Source organism: Leptidea sinapis, chromosome 26 (assembly GCF_905404315.1).
Source record: "Leptidea sinapis chromosome 26, ilLepSina1.1, whole genome shotgun sequence".
NCBI classification, from domain to species: Eukaryota; Metazoa; Arthropoda; class Insecta; order Lepidoptera; family Pieridae; genus Leptidea; species Leptidea sinapis.
Genome location: NC_066290.1, coordinates 2,362,579 through 2,387,807, shown reverse-complemented (window position 1 = coordinate 2,387,807; position 25,229 = coordinate 2,362,579). Strand labels below are relative to the sequence as shown.

Below are 25,229 nucleotides of genomic sequence, written 5' to 3'. Positions count from 1 at the left end.
GACGTGGTCCTTTCCCCTATGTTGCCAGTTCTAGCTGTAGCATAGATCTACTAGTAACTGTTTAGCATCTCCACCACGATCTCTTAATATTCGTGTAGACTTATTACACTCTTAGATGTTATCACCCACTACATATTAAAATATTTTTCAAACAAGGGAGATTGATTATATTTCACTAAACACTAAAATTACGTCAATAGACTGGGACTCGGATTGATGCCTTTGAGATGTGGTGCTGGAGGAAGATGATTCAAATCCCTTGGACAGCATTCCTCACCAATCAATCCATCCTTAACACTGTAGGTGTAAAAACCAGACTCTCATCCATGTGCCTCCGTAGAATCCTAGAGTTCTTTGGACATATCGCCAGAAAAGATGGCCACAACGTTACGGGGAAGGTAGACGGACGACGCCCCAGAGGTCGCAGCCCTGTAAGATGGTCTGACCAAATCCGCACATCTCTGAACACCGGACTACTTGACGCTCTGCATGTTACCAAAGACAGACACAGATGGCAAACTATTGTCAAAAAGTTGAATCCTCAGAGAAATCACGACCCTCAGCAATGAGGAATACGACGCGAAGAGGAGGAGGAGACTGGGACAGTGTTACCTACAGAATCCATTAATAGTGCAGTCAATTATTTCTATTAATTTTCTATTAAATTTACGAGAGACTAAAAGAAAAACATGTACACTAACTACTACATTCTAGCAATTTTTCTTAGGGCTATGAAGACAGTAATTGAGGAAAAGTTTATATATTTTCGTTGATTTTATACTTAAGACAATAAATCTGATGAACTTTCTATACTATCTAACGAACGATCAAACTAGTTCTTTCCGACTTTCAGACCACCCTTTAGTATACTAAACTGTTGTGATACATCACAACATGGTGTCCTTCAAAACTGTTCAACGTTATCTAATCTTTTCCCTTTTTAATGATGGACTTACTGATTCAGTGGACAGGGTTGGATGTTATATACACTGATTACAGCAAAACTTTTATTTTGAAATTATCTTACATCAAGCCATCATCCAGGACCTAATTTAGTGGCATTCATTTTATAATGAAAGCCATTCTCAAGCATTGTTATTAAAAGTTATATTTCTGGGTAGATATGGTAAATATTCCAAGTGGAGTACCCCAGGGTTTGCAGTGCTTCTAATTCTTTCTAGGTTTATACAGTGAGACCTAATTTAATCATTCGATTTGCAGACGACATCAAGTTATTTATGCCTATTGAATCTTCTTATGATACAATGGTTTTGCAAAATGATCTTAATAGTCTAGACTGCACACATAATCACCTAGATCTCAATCTCTCCAAGTGAAGCGTTATCACCTCGACTCGTAAGCGTTACGTGCTTATTAATGTTTGTATTCGAAAAGGCGAATGTTTGCAAAGAAGCACGGTATCCTGTGACCTGGGGGTACTGCATGATTCGCAGCTATTATGCGGTCAGTACATTGAATATATCGTCACAAAGTCACACTTCGGGCTTTATCCTATGTCTCACAAAAGATTCCAAATTATGCTTTTGTTTGCTATTATGCTTTTGTTGGAAGTAAATTAGAATACACGTCTTAAGTATTAAATCCGGAGTAAACATATTATGTTGATAGATTGAAAAATATCTAAAAATATATAAAAGTTGATTCGATATTTGTGTTACCACAATTATTTACATCATTGCAATAATATTTATATAGATTAATTAGAAATACACCATATTTGAGCACTTGTATAAGAAATAGCTGATGATACAGATCTCATGTAGTTGTGACCGGTTCAATTGATAGCCCGATTATAAAAATTATATTTTCATACACTGATTATAGACAGAAGTCATCTATGGTGAATGAGTAAAACTTACAATAAAATAACGAATAATTCCAACCTTATACTTTATCATAATAGCCGTGACCAAGCAAGACAAACAATTGAATCTTAATTAATATTGCTCGCTAATTGTATTCTTAATGTTAATGTTAACGTTCTTTGTTTCTATATTTCAAAATTTAAGTGTTATATTGATTAACCTCTACTAAATTTCTACTAGCTTAGTACTTAGTTTTTTTAAGACTGATGTGTAATATAAACTCATTTGCAAAAAAACGAGTGATTTTATTTCTTTCCGTCACTTAAGAAAATACAATACCGAAAGAGGTTTTAATCATTTGAGAATATTACTAGCATGGTTTTTTTCAAAGTTTATTCCATATTAAAATTTTAACAAAAATTACAATTCGTTGAAAATACGTATGAACTCTAAATCATTTTTAGATAATTATAGTCAGATTGTCGTATTTCCTTGATATTTTAAGTCTTAGTAGGTATTATCAGTTAACGGTCACTTAAATGTTTGATAGAACGAAAACAGTGAGCAAAATTATAACGCTACTTGAGGAAGGGTGTAGTCAATGCTATGTATCCGAGGCTAAATGTGAGTCTCTGTGAGAGAAATTTCAATTATACGTGTTTTAATTCTTTGAAAAGTTTTGTATTTAAATGAGGGATGTTGACATCAAGGTTCTGTCCCATTCCAACCAGCGAGGATTAAACCTACTATTTTACGGTAGAACATAGCTTCATAATAGACGTGTTTAGTCCCAAATGTAGTCACGTTATTGCCCATGGGCGAGGCGTGATAATATCCAATTCGGCGTAACAGCGCTGGTAATACCACGTAATTTGGTGTTACCACCACACCACCACATTCTTGGGGCACATTCTTGTGTTTGAAAGCTTTATGAAAACTTTTCTGGGTTTTTTATTAATGAAATAACGTGAAGAAGGCGTAAAAGGCATTTATTTTCTCAAAATTGATTCTTTTACATTTTTTTTGATATAATTTCTAATATACTAGACACTCCCAGCATTCTTTTTTTTTCGGTCTTTTTAATGAATTAAACAATATTGTCATTGCTATTGCTATAAAATAATCATAGTCTAGTCCCAGGCTGTCGGATCACTTAGATATTCAGCTGTGGAGTGGTAGGATTTACGACAGAGCCATTTTTTTAATAATACATCTAAATTTATTTATAGTTAATGCCTGAACAGTGGCTGGGACTTTATTATAAAAATGTATTCATTTACCCTTAAAGCTATTATATATCTCATGAGGCTGAAAGATTTTAAACTATTAACTTACATACGATAGACAGATAAATAATCCAGTATAATATTAAAACGGGAGTGCGTCAGGGATTGGAAATAATACTCCGCTTATAGGAACGAGTCTTTATTTGCGTTCACTTTTTCTGAATTTGCACTTGCCGGTCTGCCGCTATTCCTCTTGTGGGCGGCAGTACCTTCAACGCGTCACACTGCACCGAACACTAGGTCTCTTCTATCTTCTTCTTCTTGGAACACTTCCACTTTTCACTACTTCTTCTTTTCTTCTTCTTCTTTACACTTTCGAGTCAGAACTAGAACTGCCGTAGGCCACGCTTAGTACGGCTTATATACCCCCGGATCTGTTCCATTTTCAAAATGATTCCCCCATTCCATCTTTAAATTTAAATTGCACTAGAAAATTCTTTTAACTATTTTTATCCTGCTTACACATTTTCCATCCCTTTTTTTCTGTTCGATTTGATCCTGAACGTACTATAAATTTCCATTAACTATACAAAACCCAAAAAATTCCATACACTGGTAGGTGTATCGAACCCGGGTCTACAGCGTCTAAAGTAAACACTTTTCCGCTGAGCTACGAATATTGCTGACGGAGCTGTTGAAATTAACAATGTCTTGAAGTTTGACAACTCTCGTCATATACTTCGAAGCGTTGCTACGCATCAATATATAGCTAATTTTCTGTAGCTTTTATTTTTAACCAAAGTGTCAAAATATTTTATTTAAGTGTTCGTATCTTTTGATTCAGGTGATTATTCAACAAGAACCCTGTTGCGAAGTCTCCACATTCAGTTTGCAATTTTGTTAAAGAACATTTTCTTTAATTTGCATAACGGTAATTACTATTGTTTGTTCGCGATTTTGTACTAAACTACTGAACCGATTTCAATCAAATTTTGTACACTGTGTGCAGTTTAATATAACTTGAAAAAAGAACTTGAAAAACTAGTTTTATTTCGATTCCTAACCCTTAATATTTCCATTGGATAAACTTTTAAAGCGACACTAAATGCCAGCGACCTTGAGTGAGTTCACGGCTGCCGGCCCGCCATCTATGTAACAGAGCCAATATTTACAAAATTCTTGGGTGAAAAACAGTTTATATGCTTATAATTTTCGTTATTCGCTACTAATCTGAATAAATGAACCTACACAAAAAAGTGCAAGCTATAACAATAACTTTTCTGAGAGAAATACCAAAAAAAAAATGCGTCACGCCATGCCAAAAAACTTGTTTAACTTCAAAGAAAAGTGGTAGTTCGAAAAGGCTCGGCAGTGTTAGCTATAACCAACAGCAAGCATTAGCAACCTACAAATAAGACTTAAGGATATGTGTAACAGGATTAAGTAGTGTTCATAGCTCCAAATGCCATACTTTCACCACAAAACTTGTCTAAAAACACCATGTTTGCGTGTTTTCTGCTTACTCTTCGCCTTAACGCACGGTTTGACAGTTCTGCTGTGACATTATTTTATTGCAAGAACAAGGAACTACGACATTATTATTGTGATTATGGAACTGCTACAAATAAAAATATTTTGAATTTTTAAATGATTTTTTTTATTTATGATGGAAATGCTTAGGTAAAGCGAAGCACACTAGTCATCTGCTAGTACTAATATAAATAATATACACTCTCTATCATTTTAGCTAACTATTGGGGTTTATGAAGTAGATAGAGCCTATTGACAGACAGACAATCGGTCGAAAAGCGGAGTGGTAGCTATGCCGTTACCTTTCAATTCCAAAACTCTAAAAAATCAAAATAAATTCATATGTTTCTTTTTATTAACTTCCAAAATCCACAACTGAATGAAAATGAAAGCCTCGCCCTAAAGCCTTGTGATCGGAATAGTGATTTGTCAACTTCAAGTTAAAACAGCCTCAGGCTATTGACATCTGGCTCAATAATTCAATTTAATAACATAATGTAATGAATTGATATTTATAACCATTTAAAATTCACTTGCCTTATATTACTTGGTTATAAGCTACTGCGCAATACAGAAATTATTTTGAGCAAAAAATTTTACTACTAATTTGGCTATTCTTAAATATTAAGTAAAGTAATAACAAAGAATATGTAATAGTCCAAGTACAGAAAGCTCACTCCTCAAAATCATTTAAATAGATAGGGACTCTTGCGGCCTTACAATAAGGTGCAATTCAGACTGCACTGCGCTATTAACCGTCATTTTTATTCACCTAGAAGTTGCCTCTCTTTCTATCGCGTGACTCTTAGCTCTTCTTACGACGTTAGGGTTGTCTTCTTTACCTAGTTATTTACTCTTATGGATTTTCTTATTCAAGGCCATTTTTAATCAACTGGTCGTCTTTACATTTAAACTGTTTATCCAGACAATAATTTATATTGTCATCTTAAATAAACAACTCAAATTCACATATTTTTAGTCAAAACAGTTCTGTCAATCATTTATTGAATGACAGATTTTACCACCCATTCGAAAATACATGCCATACAGACCTAAGAAGAACGAGTGCAAGAAACTAAGCGTTTTTTTTTAAATAAAACTTTGTAACAATATGACTATCTATAGCAAGTCTACCTACATCTTTTCCTGTTTGCGGTTCCTTGGCAACGGTCTTCTCCGTATGTTTCTACTCTGACCGATCTGCTGTCAGTCAAGATGATTCTCTCTACTGGTTATTCCTTGTCTCGTGGCAGATTTTGGCGAGACAACACGTCCTGAGGATGCCTCGTGTAGAGGCGAAATACGTGTCGAATTGTTTTAAAAACAAATGTTGGCGGAATTAACACTAAAGAAAACTTAAATCATTAGTATATTCCTTGTCTTTCCACCTTTAACACTGTCTTTTTCTTTTCCATTTTCTTATCAAATCATTAGTGCTTGGCTCAATTTACCTTCTCTCTTATCATAACGTAAATAAGTAAATGTATACACTTTTATAATAAAGTCCCAGCCACTGTTCAGGCATTATCTATAAATAAATTAAAATGTTTTTTTAAAAAATTGCTTTGTCGTAAATCCTATTACAGCTGAATATCTAAGTGATGCGACAGCCTCAGACTAGATTATGATTATTTTATAGCAATAGTAATGACAGTACAATTTTGTATATTTGATTAAAAAAAACGCAAAAAAAGAATGCTGGGAGAGTTTCTTGCGCCGTTTGTTCTCTCTTAGAGCGCCATTTGTTTCCGAAATGGAAGTATTGTCTAGTATATTAAAAATGACATCAAAAGGAATTCTAAAGGAATCAATTTTGAGAAAAAAAAATGCCATGTCACCCACATGTCAAAGTCAAATAAACTTTATTCGATTAGGCTTACACTGAGAGCTTTTAAAACGTCATTTGAAATATTGAAGTAATAACAGTTGGCCCGTGGGGCACAAAGGCTAAAGTAGCTTTTAGAAGCCTAGCTATATAACACGGAAATGTTGCCAGTATTCTTGGAAAACTTCCCCTGAATCATAGTTTTAATTTAATGTATGAAACAATTTATTATATTTGAAGTCACATCGCTCACTTCTAGGATTAATTATACAAATTAATTAATTTGTTACCAAATTTTATGAAAGACGCGGTATTGAACCCGCGACCTCTCGGGTTCCGTCCGAGCGCTCTTTCCGACTGAGCCAGCCGTTCGAGTACGCATGGGTCGTAAATTTTTGTATATCATGTTCAACTCTCAATCTAATGTATTAATTATTAATACATTTCTTTAGAAAAATTACCCTTCAGAACCTTTCACAACAACAGTAGTAGTTTATGGTTTTTCAATAATTCTGAACGGCACTGTTATTTACCTATGTATTCGGTAAGTCGTCAATTAACCATCTGGTGTATCGTTAAAAATCATCAAAAATAGTGATGAAAATATTATTTATCTAAACAATATGTACCTAATTATTTATGTCGGCATCCATTAAACTGCGTAAACCTGTTTACTCCACTAGGTAAATATTTTATATTCTTAAAGCATAATTACCTATTATAATAATATTTTTAGTCATCTTCAAGTCACTTGAAAAGTTAAATATCTACTATATAGTTATGTTTCTCTATGGTGATATTGCTTTCTATTAGTGAAATATTTTTATAATTCAACGGAAGTTACAATGAAAAAACATATTTTCACAAAAAATCACCGAATCACTTTAATTGTAACATTTAATTACTATTAATCTAATTAATTGTAATATACAGTAATCTTGCAAGACAAAAGCTGGGAAGATTATTTAAATTAAATAATGCTATTATACATGCTCATAGTAAATCAAGTCTTTAATCGTTTCGGAAAGAAATGGCGCTTTAAGAAAGGAAAAATGGCGCAAAATCCCTCTCGATATTCATTTCTTTTGCGCTCTATTATTAATATTATCATTTATTACCAAGGTATACACAATATATACATAAATGTCATGCGAAAAATATATAACAGTATAGCTAGAGTATAGTTAGAGTATTAAGGTGATGATGATGGGAGGTTTCCAAAAGAGAAAGGAGTGCAGCATGGAGACATACTATCGCCAAAAGTATTTTCAGCGGTGTTGGAAAGAAATGGAAATTTAGATTGGGAAGTAAGCCTTCCCAATCTAAATTTCCAATATCTAATTCTATTTTCCATTACCTAATTTCGGTTTAATTATACATGGCAAATTCCTCAATCATAATAGATTTGCTGATGACCTCATTCTTATGAGAGAATCACCCAGTGCATTAAGAAATACGATAATAGAATTATTTAATGAAAGCAAGAAATTCGGCCTTAAAATGAGTTACACTAAAACGAAACTATTGACAAATGGCCAAGAATCCAAAATTACGGTAAACGGTAACCAGTGAAGTACGAAGAAGACTACATTTATCTGGGCCAAATTATATCCTTTAGAAATCAATTGATTGAAGAGGTAAATAAACGTATAAAGAATGGATGGAGAAAATACTGGGCTTTAAAGTTTGTAATGAAAAAGAAAGACATTCAGCATATCAATATAATATATTATTTAACTCTTGCATTCTTCATTGTATGACTTATGGCTGTGAGACATTGGCTCTAATAGCTTTACACAAAGCCAAGTTAGTAGCATGTCAACACGCAATGGAAAGAATTATCCTCGGTCTTAGAAAAAGTGATGAGGTAAGAAACTAACTAAGTTTACTGATATTGGTATTGATAAGAGTACATCAGTCTAAATGGAAATGGATAGGTCATGAGTTGATGATTATGAACTAATGATGAAAAGTGGAGCAAAATTATTACAAACTGGTATCTTAGAAACTCAATCAGAAGTAGAGGTAGACAACCCGATAGGAGGGAAGACGAAAGAAAGAAGATAGCGGCTACTGGCGACAAGTAACAGGAGACAGGACTTATTGGAAGGAGTTAAAAGAGGCCTTGATGAGGAAAACTGCGACTAGGGACATTATATAGTTAGTACCTAAGTAATTAGTATAAGTTTTTTTTTGATGTAGGTACTTACTTTAATTAAAACAGTAAACACTAATTACATTAATTACAGATAATTCATTATTAATTCAGAAATTCATCTCACAGTAGGAACTTCAGGAATTCTGACATTATTCCCGTCCTTTCATCCGGGAACAAGTCACTCATCTTAAATTAATTTGTTACTTCTCTTACATAAGTTATTGTCAGCTCTTATAGCTGAATACTTATCCAACTATAGTATCTATTATAAGTATATACTTACAGTAAAGGCATATAGAGGCATAAAAGGCATTTATATTCTCAAAATTGATTCCTTTACATATTTTCAAATCGTTTAAAACACTACCACCGCTTCCGAAACAAATGCCGCTCTGAGAGAGAAGAAACGGCGCAATTATGAGTTTGATAAAATAGCCTGTAGTAGACTAGTAGTACCTACCTACTCTCGGCATCTCGCAGGTAGGTATATCTCTGCAATTTTTAGATCTTGAAATCCATTTAGTTCTTAAATGTCTTAAAGTTTTTCTAATGTCACATTACCTCTAAAACTTAAATGAGAAATATATTTTTTCCCAGCTGCCGTCAATAGGTACTTACTAACACCCGAAGAGAACAGTATCCAATAATAATAACTCTGTTATTTAATGTTTTATCTATATTTTACTTTATCATGTATTGAAAATGTCAGTGAATGCATTAAAACAAAAATGGCGAGTCTCCCTTGACTACTTGAACCATTATTATTATTTACAAATGGCTCGAGTCCCACTGAGCGCAATAAAAAACCAATCACAGCCACAAATCAAAACAATTTTAATTAAAAAATCAAACTATTTACCAAACACTGTTTAGTTTATAATGTTTGAAAATTTGCGTGAAATTCAATGCTTATCGCGTTTTATTATTTAATTTTAAATCAACATAACGTCAAGAATTATTTTATTATCAATAAAAATTCTAACGAGCGCGATACAGTTTTGTATCGGCAGTTTCCCGCGAAATCGATTATTCGACATTCGGATACCGATTGAGTACTTTATCTCGATACATTAAGCTAATAAAGCATCCGAGTTAATTAAAGATTATTGCAGTGTCGACGCAGCGTCCGCTAACAAAAAAAAAAATCACAGACGTACCCAATCGTTCGCTTAATTGAATCATAACCAGCTAATTTTAAGAGTATCACAGCTCCATAAAAGCGTGTCTAAACCGAGGCATCACACCATCTGGCCGGTTGGAAATCGCGGCATCCAAACGAAAACCGCCCACGAAAGAAGGCTCTATATTCAAATTCCACCCGTCGTCTGAAATCGACCAATAGCGAGCCAGCCGGAGTATTAATGAGCGACGTTTAACTGGTCGTAGCCACCCATAAGGGGGAGGCAGCCAATCGGAAGACGGGCGTCCATTGTGGAAGTTTTTTTTATCGGAACGGGCGTTCAGCGTGTGAAAAGGGCTCATTCGTTCGCGCGCCGGGTCGGCGTTCGTACCGCGTGCCGTCATGGATTGTGGTTGTGTTGTGAGTTGATTGTTGAGTGTGCTGTGACGATATTGGTGGAAGCATGATGCCTCTCGCACCGACCCCTGTTATCGCGGTGCCGTCCAAGCCGAAAATTGGATTTAGCATAGACAGTATAGTTGGTTCAGAGCGCCAGAAACACACTTCCCCACCGCTGGCAAGCCCTGGATCGCCGTCTCCCGTTGCGTCGCCCAGAAGCCCTTCTCCCCTACCGCTGCTGAGGCCTAGCGCCTTGCCGGCTGTGTTTCCAAACCCCGAGTTAAAGAGGCTACCGTATTTGGACGCTCAAAGCCACCATCACCAGTTCCTGGCGCACTTCCAAGGCGCCGCGTTGGCTGCGGCTCTGGCTCACCAGCAGCAAGGGTTCGGAGCACCCATTCCTCCTCATCACCCACCTCACCCGGCGGCTCCAGTGCCCAGGGAGTCCTACCAGCTTTACCCGTGGTTGATTAACAGGCACGGGAGAATATTTCCTCACAGATTTCCGGGAGGTAAGTCATTATACCTACATCTTGTTACAAATTAATACTAAATAGTGTCTCTATATCGTTTTAGGTATTGTATTTGCTCTTTATGGAAATCTATCACAATAACTAAATAATTATCGTGTGATGTACTTTCATTCATCTCAAATATATAAATACTATTATTATATATTTCAACTGATTGTATTATTTAATGAGTCTGCTTAGCTCTATCTTTACTCTGCATTTATATCGTAGATATATTTAATATAATAATTATTAATAAGGTAAATTTATTTCATAAAAAATATTTATATTTTTTAAGTAAAATCATTATTCATCAAATACTAAGGTAATAAAAAACTTTATACATTAATCTCTACACCAAAAGAAGTTCTGTTTTTTATATTTAATAAAATAAATTGTGTAGATAATCCTGCGAACTTTTGGCCAATTATTTTTCTTATAGGTACGATATTTAAAGATTGGCTAATGAAAGTTTCTCCTTCTCCTTAAAATAATTTTTAAATTTTATAATATCACATAGAAACTTTCAAAATTTCAATTAGAAAAACTACAATAACAACAATTACCGTATTAATAATAATAATAATTAATTAAATATATTTTCTATTGTTATGTTACCAGTTTCCATTAGGTAATAGAGCTTTTCTGCTCTCTGAGTGACTAAAATTGCTATGAGTGCCATCGTTCCCCTCCCTTCGTTTTAAAATGATCCAATTGTCCATTGATATGGTCCTATTAAATTATTAGTTAAATATATTCAAGTAGTCTTATTTAAATATTTAGTTCTATTAGGTAGTCGTACAATAAAAGTATATATTGAACTTTAAAAAGTTAATATTTAAAAAATCTGTTACTTACCTTCAATACTTAAGTCAGTTAAATTTAAATTAAAATAGTTAGTCCTATTAAGAAGTAGTAGAATTTAAATTATATATAAACTCAACTTTGACGTTTTAATTTGCATGTCATTTGAAATGTTCTGACGTCATAACTATGTAAATGGACTCGCTACAATTATTAGAGTAAATGATAAGATTATTTAGCCTCTCTTGTGAGTTTGTCTCGAGATAGATTTCTGAACGGTGACTATGATGAGAACTTATATAATTTATATGTCTAGACTCTAGATAGAGTATCCTGCTCCTAGATAAGGTTAGTGTGCGTGAAAAGCTACGTCTTACACGCGCCAATTGTATAACACTTTGTGTTAGTGTGCATGCATTGCTCAAAATAGTTAACTTTAAACTTTATATTTTTTTCGACGTTTTCACAGCTGTCTAATCTATCTAGTCGTGTTAATGATTTTTGGCCGTTTACAATAACCTATCTATCCTTTTACGCTTACTTACATTTCAATAACCTATGGACAGATTGCATTGGACTATAAGTAATAATATAACTATATTGGAAATAAATGTGGATAGATAAGATCTTGTCATTAAACTGTGATAGCAATATATCCGTAACTAGAGATACGTTATTGAAAACGGCCGCTAAGGATGAAACATACGTTCAACCATTTATTAGCAATCGGTGTATAGGTGTGATCATTAGATTTTTGTAGGGCAACTCAATTAATTTATAGACATTCAGAGTTTTATTACGGGGTATGTATAGATATTTCGCCAAAAATGATGCGTTCATGACATTCCTTCATTAGCTTGTACCTAGTACCTATTTCTTTTGTTTAGCGCGAGTGTTTCACATTTATATAAATAAAATACTTTTTAAAGGATTAAATCGTGTGTAACTGTGCAAAGGTCATGAAACGTCGGGTTAAATAAATAATAGTAAAAAGGTAACTTTTACGCAAAAATCTATTATTAAAATACAGTTACAACTACACGCGTTTTAGTCTATCAAAAAGTATTTTATTTAAATAAATATACCAGCTTGATTATTACAAGTTATTGAAATAACTATTATTATTATTGTAGGTACCTACATCTATGTAAATAATACCTACCTATATATCAAAAATTAGTCAAGAAAATGCGTATTACTTTTTTAAAGTTACATGAAATATAATTAAAATTGTATATTTATAAAAAACGCACGTGTTTCTTGCGCTTTTTCTTCTGATGATAATTGCTTTAATGGATATAAAAACCAATTTTTGACTACAATAAATTCTTTATTACAAAGTACACTTTTGTAGCACACAGGCAAACCTTATCTGAGAGTAAGCTTAGCACAATCTTCGATATTCTTTTTATAGTCATTTGACTGCTGAAGTAAGTTTAAGCTAAGACAGTTCAATGCAAAAGTCAAGTTTGCGATTTATCACACTCTAAGTTTAACGTAAGTAAAGTCTAAGCAAAATCTAAGTACGCGATATCTCAGCCTCAGTACCGGACCAGTAAGTCTACTAGGGCTATTGAGCAGTCATTGATCCGTCTGTTTCTATAATAATTTAAGCCCACAGATATACGCAGTGTTCCGAACGGGTTGGACCTCAATGTATTCTTCACAGTCGTTCCCTCATTGCTGAGGATCGTGACTCCGCTTAAGTTCGTCTACAGCTTTCCTCCATCTGTTTCGGTCTGTCGCATGGTGGAGTGCGATGCTGATGGGTTGGTTAGTCTGGTCGGATATTTGGTCAGACCAGCGTCGTGGGCTCCGGCCTCTTGGTCTCTTCCTCTCAATTTTCCCGGTGACCATCAGACGTTCTAGGTTATCAGAACAGCGTCGTGCACTGTGGCCAAAGTATCTCATGATACGCTGCAGACATGTAGTGGATAGACGTGGACTGCTCCCTATTTTTAGCTGTTAAAGGATCGAGGCGTTACCTACCACGTAAATTTAGCAGCAATATTTAGTGGTTCTGGAGATATATATGTTTTTTTTTAATCAGATTGTCAGAGAAAATTTGAAACTAGCGCCTAACTGTTCGGTCGGTGATTTTTTGTTTCAAGTTAGCTACATAGTTGGATAAGGAGTAAGAACGAGAAGGAGCTAAATTGAACTTTAAACTCTATTGAAATACTAGTGTTGCTACTATTAATAGGGTTGATATTGGCGGAAAGATATTTTCTTCGGCTTTACTCAGCTTATAGTAAGAAGTGGTAGTATGAGCAGGATGTTCACTTATTATTGTTTATATGAAAATAAGGGATGAGACGAGCAGGTAACTGATACGTCTATATACAATGCAGGGCCGCTCAGGGTTCTTGAAAAACATAAATATTCTGAGTGGCTCTACAATTACGCTCGTCACCTTGAGAAATAAGATGTTAAGCCTTATTTGCCCAGTAATTTCACTAACTACAGTGCCCTTACACATTACTGCTTCACGACAGAAATAGGCACCGTTATAGTATCCATAATCTAGCCGACATCCTATGCAATGGAGTCAGTATGCTCTCTACCTACATATCGTATAGTATACAGTAATTTCTCTGGCTTTTGCCCTGTTGAAACAGAAACATAGATGGTGCTTGTTTATTTTATCTTATGATTTGCCGTCAAGGCAGCTAAAAGTGGCAGTCGCCGTGGTGGTACCTACTCATCTTGCTTGTGGATGAGAGGCTTTTATCGGCTCAAAATTTCAACATTCTTCGGTTGCTAGCTTTGGCTGTGAAGTTAAATGAGAATAGAATAGAACAGAAAACACTTTATTAGCAACAAAACTCACATCTTCAATCTATCTATATATATAAAAATGAATTGCTGCTCGTTAGTCTCGCTAAAACTCGAGAACGGCTGGACCGATTTGGCAAATTTTAGTCTTGAATTATTCGTGGAACTCCAGAGAAGGTTTTTAAAGGTGAATCAATATGAAAATGCTCGGTATTACATAAAAACAACAATATTATTTTTCCTTTGATGTGTCCCGCGTCGTCCAGAAATCAAATTGAAAGAATAGCTTAAAATGAATAACTAATTAGAATCTTTATATCTTTCTGTCTTTCTCAGGAGGTATAACAAACATAATTTTAGCTACCTATAGTTGGTAGATTTTATGTACGATTTAATATTTGTTAGGTCTGCGAATATTATTATTAATATAATATTATTCGGTCGTCATCTATTTTTATACCCCAAAATTATTAATTCTTGATTTTTTCTTTTTACTTTATATGGCAACACAACGTTTGCTGGCTTAGCTAGCTTACAAAATTAATTACTATCTTTAAACACTGAATTAAATGAGATAAGTTACAAAAATTATTAAAATATAAGAAAAAGATGTGTGGCGCGTGTTTTCCTGCTAAAAGGGGTGACTTATAAAAATTATATAATTATAAGTTTAGATTTCTAGTACCACACGAAAAAAACTACTAGAGCTGAGCACTAATTTTGTGAGTAATTAACACTGAGCTGTCACACTTTACTTTGTAACGGACGTTTGGATAAGGCTGCGTGATCGGTCAGAATATAATATAACAGAATTACATTAGCATACATTGTAAATGTTGATACTTAATGAGAATCGAATAAAAATGTATACAAAATACATTAAAATCCAGCCCATATTGAAGTTTTAATTTCACACAATTTTTTATATTATTTTTTTGTGACTAAAATGCGTGTAATGGTAAAAGTATTTTTAACATTAGGTTTTTGCGAAAAAGTTAAATTTTTATTATTATTTTGATGGTCGATTTCACACAACGATGGATTAATTGAAAAAAAAAAAAAATAAGTTTTATACAAAATCATAATGTAAAACTACAGATTCAAGTAGACGCGTTTTAATTCTCTAAAAAGTATTTAATTTAATACAATTTTTGTCTCTTTTAGGCATAGTTACGAACACAGTCCGAATAATGTATCATCGACAAAATTGAACTGAAACCCACCTTAATGTCACTTTCCTACTGCTGCGAAATTCGCTTGAACATACATTTCCTTAGTAACTGTTATTATTTTATTACAGTCCACAAACTTCTCAAAAAGCCTCTTGCTGCTAGAGAACTGATGAATACAGGCCAGGTTTATTACTTTAGTGTGCGTGACAAGTAACGCCTTACATGCGCGATTTGTATGTCAATTTGTGTTACTGTGCGTGCATTACTCAAAATAGAGGTTAACAGTCAACCTCAATTTTTTTCGACGTTTTCATAACAGTCACAGTCAATCTAGACGTACAAATGATCTAAGCAATTTTCATCCAAACTTTTACGTGTAAATATAAACTGATTTTATGATTTTAAATTATGGATTAGACACATATTAAGAGTATTGTGACCTTAAATTTTATCTGCTTCATGATTTTTTTTTAATTAAAGTATTTTTTTATATTATAGTCAATAAAAGGCTCGCATAATGCCTTTATTTATTTTACGGTATGTGTGGATTGATGCATCTACTGTGTTCAATAACTATTGTGTTTTTATCTAACAATTTACATTTTTTTTTACTTACTCGTGTAAGGCATTTAGTGTTTGATATTTGAGTACAGCCTAGCGAAATTCACTCGATTGTATGAAACGTGCAGTCATTGATAGATTGACAGATATATCTATAACTATAATCTTGTAAAGACTATAGTTATAAGACTGTAATCTTGTAAAAAATGGACTCAGCCAAAATCCACTACGCTGTAAGCAACTGTTCGCTTTCAAACTTATTCTTAATAGTTCGTCGCCAATCGCCATACTGTAATTACTACTATTTGAAACTTATGTCATATCTTACGGCACGTTTCATACTAAACTAAATTTCATCTTTACTTAGACAGTCCCGTCTCTTATAAGGTAGTATTTAAATCCTTTGCATTAGAGGTTTAACCTAATGCGACAGAGTAATGAATAAATAAAATTACTTAAACAATACTATCATGTAAAAACATATTTCTTAAAAGAAAAACTTAAATAAATTGAAATGATTTGGAAATTTAATTCAAAATAAGAACTTGTTATACCTAATCTGTTTTGAAAAGAGCAAACTTAGGGTTTCTTGCTGGATCTTCTGTTAAGAAATCTGCCTTCGGAATGAGCTGTATAAAAAATTACATGTTTAAAGTGTAATGTAATTCTGTTTGCTTTGTTCAACTCTCAAGTTGTGGCTTCATCTACAGGATCTACTTTACAGTTGATAACCTGCTCAACCCCAATATTTGCATATTAGGAAATTGACTTGAGATGTGGCTCTTGTAAATCTAAACAATATGTAATGTTTTTTTTAAAGTGGTAACCCTCACTTCTAGGATTAATATAAAAATAAAATTTGAAAAACAAAATTTTATGAACGATGCGGGGTTCGAACCCACGACCTCCGGCGTTCCGTGCCGGTGCTCTTACCAACTGAGCTAACCGTTCGAGTACCGCCTCGTAATAAAATTCTGTTTGCTTTGTTCAACTCTCATTTTATTTGTGTATTAATCCTAGAAGTGAGGGTTATCACTTTAAAAAATCATAACATAGTGTGATGTAATTTGATTTGATTTGATAAAGAAAACTGTTTATCAACGGGCTCTACGGCTGCAACAGTGGTAGCGTGATTTATTAAAGGTAATTTGCGATGTTTTTGTTGCGATCGCTAATTATTAGCGGTCGATATAATAGATATGTTACGCTTTTTAGACGAATTAATTAAACCTGTCCGAGATCTAATAACATCTTTAGAATTTCTTGTAGATTTTTAAAAGGCAGTATGATTTATAAATATTTGTCACCTATATATTCCTTATAGACTTACATATCTTATACATATATTTAAACTTGCGATTTCTACCTATATTTTGCGTATCTCGTTAATTTTATTATTCATCCTAATCTAAGAACCGATTAACCATTTGGACAAAATTGATATCTAGGTGGTTTTGGAGGTAAAAATCCTATCTAGTTAGGTCTCATCTTTGGTTTTTCGGTGTTTTAAGACCGATTATCATTATCATCATCATCAGCCGGAAGACATCCTGGACAAAGGCCTCCCCCAAAGATCTCTACGACGATTGGTCCTGCGCTATCCTCATCCAATGTACGATGTATGTAGCGATCACATGGCTAAACTTCGTCTTCCGGTATATGGTCATCATTCGAGGACTTTTCTGCCCCACTGGCCATCTGTCCGTCAAACTATGTGCCCTGCCCACTACTACTTCAGTTTCGCACTCGTTTGGGCTATGTCGGTGAATTGGTTCTCCTACGGATCTCCTCATTTCTGATTCGATCTCGCAGGGAAACTCCGAGCATAGCCCTCTCCATTGCCCTCTGAGCGACAAGGGCTTTCTCATCAGGCCGAATATAGCTTACCTAAATCTTGTTTCCTCATAAGACATTTCAACATTTAAGGTGTTTAGGTTTATCTCATCTAGTAGGTACCTACATTAGGGCCGATTTCTAGAAAAGCAAAATAAAGAAACAAATCACAATAGTATATTATGTGCATAAGAATTGTTCGTTTAAATATTATATGAGATACACTAAGGTACTTCAAAGGTATTATAATTCGTAAGTTATGATTAAATATTATGTTTTGTCACTGTCTTCATAGTTGTGCATGAAAGAGACGAAATACAATTGAGCACGGACGTAAAGCACCCGAGAGAGAAAATAATAGAGCGTTAGGTACGAGTCTCAACAGATACATAATTTTTTTTTAATTTAATTAACGGCTTTGGTAAAAAGGCCTTTGAGCTAGTGATAGAGATGCCATAACATCAATAAATATAATTTATTTAATCACATTTTAAAATGAATAGAAAGGCTTCGCAATTTTGAATTTAAATTAAATTTCTACTTTCATTAACATCAAAAGGCTAGTTAATTAGAAAACTCTTGAATCTATAACTTATTGTATTATGTTTAAGATTACTCATTGAAATAAATAAATATCGTTTAATTGTTCTCAGGCACTTTCAATAGAATGTAAATTTATTTTTTATAAGTACATACGTTAAAAGTAATTACGTTTTGATTATAAAATGAATGAAACTTATATGTTATACGTTGTGGTGCGTGCAGGAAGAGAATATATGATAAACTATTTGGAACCCATTCCTCTATAGGAAAAACTAAAGCCTCTTGAACTCTAGAACTTACTTGTGTTGAAAGGCGTGGTAATTTAAGCATACATAATTCTTCATAAGTAAAATGGTACTCAAACTTAGCACTCTAGCTTACCTTTATAGGACACGACAGCCAAACCTGATAATGCTACCAACTGTAAAATTATAAGAATCAAATTAAAGTTAATATAACTAAAGATCTGTTTTTATATGGTATTATAGTTATTTCGAATCATATTTATAATTAAGTGATAATTATATAAAATAACATTGCTAAGACTGACTAATGAATAACAGTAAGTATATAAATGTAATTATTATTAGGGATATCTTATGGCTCCATGACGCTGGTAGCTCTTGTTAATAGAGTAACTAATTGAATAGTGATCTGTGTGAATGTGGTGAGTTGGGTGACCTGAACCATATATTTTTATCATGCCCAAAATATAACCGGGAATCGTTATACCCGGGTCTTATTCAGTGTCATATCCCACTTCCTACTTCTGTTGACATCCTCTTTTCCTCTGATAAACCTTGTGTATATAAACTTCTTTCCTCATATATCCTATTAAATGATATTAAACTCTAAATAAGTAGTATAAGTAATAAGTATTCCATTATATATTATTTTCTATCCTTTCCTGAGCCTATCAAAAATTTCGTTAGTTATTTTATATTTTTTTCTAAGTAAATAAGTTTCCTCCGTTTTAAAAAGAAATAAAGAAAAACTTGACAATAGCTCAATCGCTTAACGCGCAGAGCCAATAAACCACGAAGAAGAAGAAGAAGAGTAACTCTTGGTGACGTTTGACAGAAAAACAATTTATTAGTCTGTGGCATCTTGATTACTGAATGCGTACAAATTAAAAATAAGGTGTCATATCATCACCAAACCTTTTGTAACTCATATTATGTCTACTGCAGCACAACTATATAAAGATAATAATATTTTCATTGGTTGTATGTAATATTATATATCCTAACTAGCTGACCCGGTAAACGTTGTTTTGCCATATAAAGTATAATTTACGCGAAAGTTTTATAAGTAATAAAATATTGCCTATATTATAGCCTGTACATCATTTTGTTCTATTGTCAATAGTTTTTGCAGCGCACGCAAAAATAGGTTTTCGATTTTACACCTTGTGTTACAAAATAGCAATTTTATTACGGATCCCTAATTTTGAAAATGGCTATGTTTTTTACATAACCTATAGCCTTCCTCGATAAATGGACTACACAACACTGAAAGAATCATTCAAATCGGACCAGTAGAACCAGAGATTAGCGCGTTCAAACAAACAAACAAACAAACATATATCCTAATTAAAATACTGTTGCTTCGATATTAATAAAATACAAAGAGGAATATTTTTTTTAAAGATTTTTCTTTTCTTACGTTAAATAATGTTAATTGTATGTGGTTTTTTAGATGCTAAGTTAACCTAGTTTTGTATATCCTGAAACTGTAAAATGAAAAATAAATTTAACATTAATACTAAATCACTACTTAACCGACCCGCGTCTATCGGTAACCTACAGATTGGTTTCATTAAAAAAGCATCACAATTTTTGTCACACAATCCCTTATCTTAATATCCCTCATCACAGCTTTATATCAGCCCTACCATTAATAGAACAGATAAAAGCCTGTTAACACAGACAGTAAACTAAGTTATTTATGAAAGTAACTTAATCTGTACAAGCAAGTTGACACTCTGTTAAGATAAGAGACGCTTAAGTGACATTTGGCTTGAACGTGGATCGGAAATGTGTGTTCCTCCAATAAGTGTATATTGGTCGTTTAAATATACACTATAATTATTAGTATTTCTTTATTAATATAAGGTAAAGTGAAAGGTTTTTAAAGGGCATTTATTAGTGGGAGCTCTTTGCACAATTTGCACTAGAATATGGGTACCACAACTGCGAGTTTTTCTACCGTGAAGCAGTAATGTAATGTAAACATTACTGTGTTTCGGTCTGAAGGGCGCTAGTGAAATTACTGAGCAAATGAGACTTATCATCTTATGTCTCAAGGTTACGAGCGCAATTGTAGTGCCGCTCAGAATTTTTGGGCGGCACTGCATTGTATTGCGGCAGGACGTATCAATTACCATCAGCTGAATGTCCTGATCCTCTCGTCCTCTATTGTCATTTTAAATAATAAATCAGCCTTTATTCCTGACAAGTTGACCCACCAAATGTTGTTTTATTAAATATGTGGCGCCCGCTCATTGTATGAATTGTCATATGTAATGAAATATCATTTACTGAATTATTATTATTATTATAGGTATTTATAAGTAAAAAAATATAGGTTCCGAATAAGTAATCACCAACATATAAAAAAAAACTTCTCCGAAACACGCTGCATCGTATGGTATAAGTATTATTCCGATCGGTTCAGTAGTTTTCGCAATATAAGCGAAGGAAAAACTTGCTCTCTATTCATTAGTATAGATTTTATACTCAACAAGTAATAAATTACACAAAAAAATAATAGCATTGGGTCCCAATCAGCGCATATTCTTCAGGATCTTCTCATGGTGTCTCCGCATCTCTTAGTTCTGCGCCCGTCCTGAAGTAGCGTAGCACTTACTTAGTTTGTAAGGTTATAAATAAATTTATAGCTTAAGCATTTCACAAAATATTTATACAATCTCTGCGAGATTCTACATTATTTCTTACACTTCAATTTACTTGAATGCCTAAGGTAAAATAGTAAATATAGATATTATAAATTCTACAAAAGAGTACCTAAATAAGATACATATAATTATAGTGATGACGGCCTTCTTTTGCTGCCGCCATGGATTCCTATCATAGGCTACACGCCTCCAGTTCCATTCCCATGATTAGTTTTGGGATTCTTTACTACATGGGGTTTTTGGGAAAAGCTCCCGAAATTTCATACAATTCATTCGAGCCAATTCCCTAATACCAATGCATAAATAAATTTATATATATAAGAATTAATTAACTATATGAGATGTAACTTACATCATCAAACACAGATAATCAGAAACCATTTACAAAATAGTGTACATTAAAAGCAATAATTATCGCTCCTCTAATTAAATTTTTACTTAGATAGACGACATTTGGCCTCCCGTCCTATTTCACAATAATTACATTTGCCGTAAGATAACCTCTAACACTCAACAATGTAAGACATTACTGGTAATTACTTTCGATAATATTACACTAGTTGTTTTCTACGAATTTGTATGAAATACTTGAGGACGCAATAAAAAATAACTAAGTTTCTTTCTATCTAAAAGGCTTGGATTTATACAATTCAATTGGTCGTATGTGATAACCCCCCGGGAAATTTCCACGTCCTCTCTATCCAACTCTAAGAAGTAGAATGAGAGCACTGATACGGGCATAGCTAGAGGAATTACTTGGCTCCTGACACAGAAAGTCTTACTTCTCAAGTTGACGAATGCAATCGCCGATACGCTCAGAGCTTTTGGCTTTCAGGAATCCTGAGCAGCACTGCATTGTAGTGGCCAGGTTTATCACTTGCAATTTTTCGAGTGTCTTCCTCGAGTTGTCACTTTCTATTACAAATAGTTAAAGTTTACCTAATTTTGAGTTCTAGAGAGTACACTAACACTAACATAACACAAACATGCAATTATTACTTTCCTATGTAGGTTCTATAAACTAAGCAAAAACCAAAGTTAGATGTACTTAAATAAGAAGGAATTGAAAATTATTATGTCCTTTGCTCTATGCCCCGTATCCATTGCATTAGTTAATAAAAAAATCACGCTAAGCTTAGCTACAAAAACTGTCATGGCGTCGCATTGAAAATAATATGTACGTCATGACAGCCCCTAGAGTAAGTCGGGCGTACAATAATATTATTTTATGAACTCCATAACAGAATTTAATTAAACCGGATTATGTTTTATAAAAGCGTCACTTAAAATTATTTTTATATACAGAAGCGGTTTGACAAAAGATTCTTTGTAACGACGCGCGAACGAATGCCCGCGATTATCAACCGACGCCATTGTGTTCGAAATTTGATTGTTTATTAGTGACGTAACTTTATTTTGTCGATGGTTCCTTAATTTTATTTATTAGTATATATTTGTTTCGTGTTTATAATAGCAGCTAGACAAAGCTACCCTATACAAGACCATCACGTAGTGAGTTTATTAAATATAAAATAAAATACCTTTTAGAATATTATATAATATCAAACCATAAGCATTTTTTTTCGAAAGATAAAATCTTTGGTAGATGAAGCGGCTAAAGAACCGATGTGTTAGTTAAGTACTCTATGCTTTCTTGTATAACATCTATTGCAAATTATATACTTATCGTATACAGTATGTTATAATTAATGATAACAATCAGATATAAAAGTAATATAATCTTAAAGTGTTAATGTTTGTATGGGCAAAAAGTTCTAGATATCGTGCTATTTTACGATTGTATCAGTGAACAAATAGCATCTTAACACATTCTATTAAACTATAAAATACATTGTTGATTCCAAAGCTATTACAATGTAATATGAAGTAGTAATAAGGTACATACCTATATAGATAAATGTTATGTTCTCAATTGCATACTTCTGATCTTTAACGATTTCAATGACTGTTTCGTCCCATATAAACACAACAATGTGAAACTAGTTAATCGACGATGGTACATTTATCGATAGTTTCACAACACTTAACCTTCGGTTCGTTAACGTTGGTAGCACTGTACGTCACATCTTTCGTTACGCGCCTTTTTTAATGACGGCGATTGTTGCCGGATGCGTTTTTTCAACAGTATTTCTGTAAAGAATTGAATGGGTTATAATTGGATGTAATTTGAGAATACTTTGTTGTTGGTCGAGCGAGATTAACAAGCGTTTTAAATTAAACTATTTGTGTTCGTTGTGTTGGCAGCGGTCAGCCATCTTGAAACAAGATCGGTAGTTAGATGTTGTGATTTACGTTCAAGTCGAGAGTCCGAGGATGGGAAAATTTATGATTAATTATTCAGGCCGAGCTGTTTAAAAGTAATTAAAGGAGATATTTGTTCAGTTTATAGCTTGACAAGATAATTCGTTTTGAAAAAACGATTCCTAATTATTACCTTCCATTTAGAGATGTTCCATCGAGTTAAATGATTGTGGGTTTTCTTTAAATAGACACCTGGCGAGGTAATATTTTATTGTTGTTTAAATAAGCACTTGTGATTCAAATTGGTCTCGTATGTAAGAATTTCTTTATGCGTTTCACTGAACAAAATGGACTCATAGAAAATAAGACTAAAATGTACTTACTTAGTTAATTACTTGCCTCTTGTATGTAAAGTAAAATCAGCATTCATATTATTATCACGGACGAGTAAAAAAAATAGGACTCCGTATCACCTTACATAACAGTGTAGCACCAAAACAAGCCGATTAACGTGTAAATACATAGCCCTACGCACACACTTACACTACTACAGGCCGATAGGCGGCCATCATGAGAATTGTCATCGTCTGTGACAGATCAGTTTGCCTCTCAATAAAATATTTTAAAATTGCCGACGTGCGTTGTGCAAAAGTGTAAAAACGATACCATATAAGTATTTGTGGCCATATATTTTATATCTTAAAACGAGCAATTCTTGTATATATATATATATTATATCCGAGATTCAGATTATATAACGGAAACGGCTCCAACGATTTTCATAAAATTAAGTATGCAGGGGATTTCGGGGGTGATAAATCGATCTAGCTAGGTTTCAATTTAAAAAAAATGGTTTTATCCATGTTTGAATGAGAAACAGCTACAATAACATTAGAATACAAAGGTAAATTTCGCCACTATATACAAGACTATTATAGCTCAGATGGGACATTGGGTGATCCGGAAAGCAGAAGACCCCGGTTCGAATCCAGATGTCCTATTAGTTTTTTTTTGTTCAAGTTTTGTACATTCTTAAAAATCCGAGCAAGGCTCGGTCGTTCGGATATTGATAATTTAAGGGAGAAAAAATTGTGTAACTAGTATCCCCCGTAACCGCACACACACCAGCATAACGGTGCTTCACTTGCTAATATCACGGAGCGGAGTCCCTCTTTTTTTACCAGTCCGAGATTATTAAATAAAAGTTTAATTTAGGTTTAAATAATCAATTATCAGTAATGTTTTTTGATTCATATATTAAAATAATCAAAGAATATTTTTAAGTCACCGTTATCGATTTAATATAACGTTCCTAATAAATTACCATAAATAATCTTCAAAGATATGTTGATTAATTGACTCTTAATTATCTTCGTAGTGAATTTATCAGCACCGTTCTATAAAGGCATATTAAGATGCTATGTGCGTTTTTAATTATCTTTAATTATGTTTAATCTGTGGTGACATTTTAACCATTAATTATAAGTTGCTTAGGTTATCGTATCGATGACCTTGTTCTGATCACTAGTTAGTTTTAATGTTGGTATGCTTGCAAAGATTTGGATTCCACTAATTTAAATATGGCGGCCATTTACATAAAATTTTTTAAAGAATTTTCACTTATTTTTTCAGATATATCGAATCGAATATAATGATTTTTATTACAATCAACGCATATTAACAGATTATTTATAAATTGTTTGATTAATTAAGCATTTTATCAGTTCAATCATTAGGCCGGATTCAGATATAGCGGGCGACAGTTT

General features: G+C 33.4%; 1 protein-coding gene across 1 annotated transcript in view; it reads left to right on the top strand.

The window, feature by feature from the left end:
• Window positions 1-10,062: 10,062 nt before the first annotated feature.
• LOC126972399 (homeotic protein empty spiracles-like) overlaps window positions 10,063-25,229 on the top strand; it is a 51,037-nt gene continuing 35,870 nt past the window's right edge. The window contains exon 1 of the mRNA XM_050819116.1: window positions 10,063-10,596. Within this exon, the coding sequence (XP_050675073.1) occupies window positions 10,149-10,596 (448 nt within the window). The 5' untranslated portion in view covers window positions 10,063-10,148. The remainder of the gene's footprint in view (window positions 10,597-25,229) is intronic.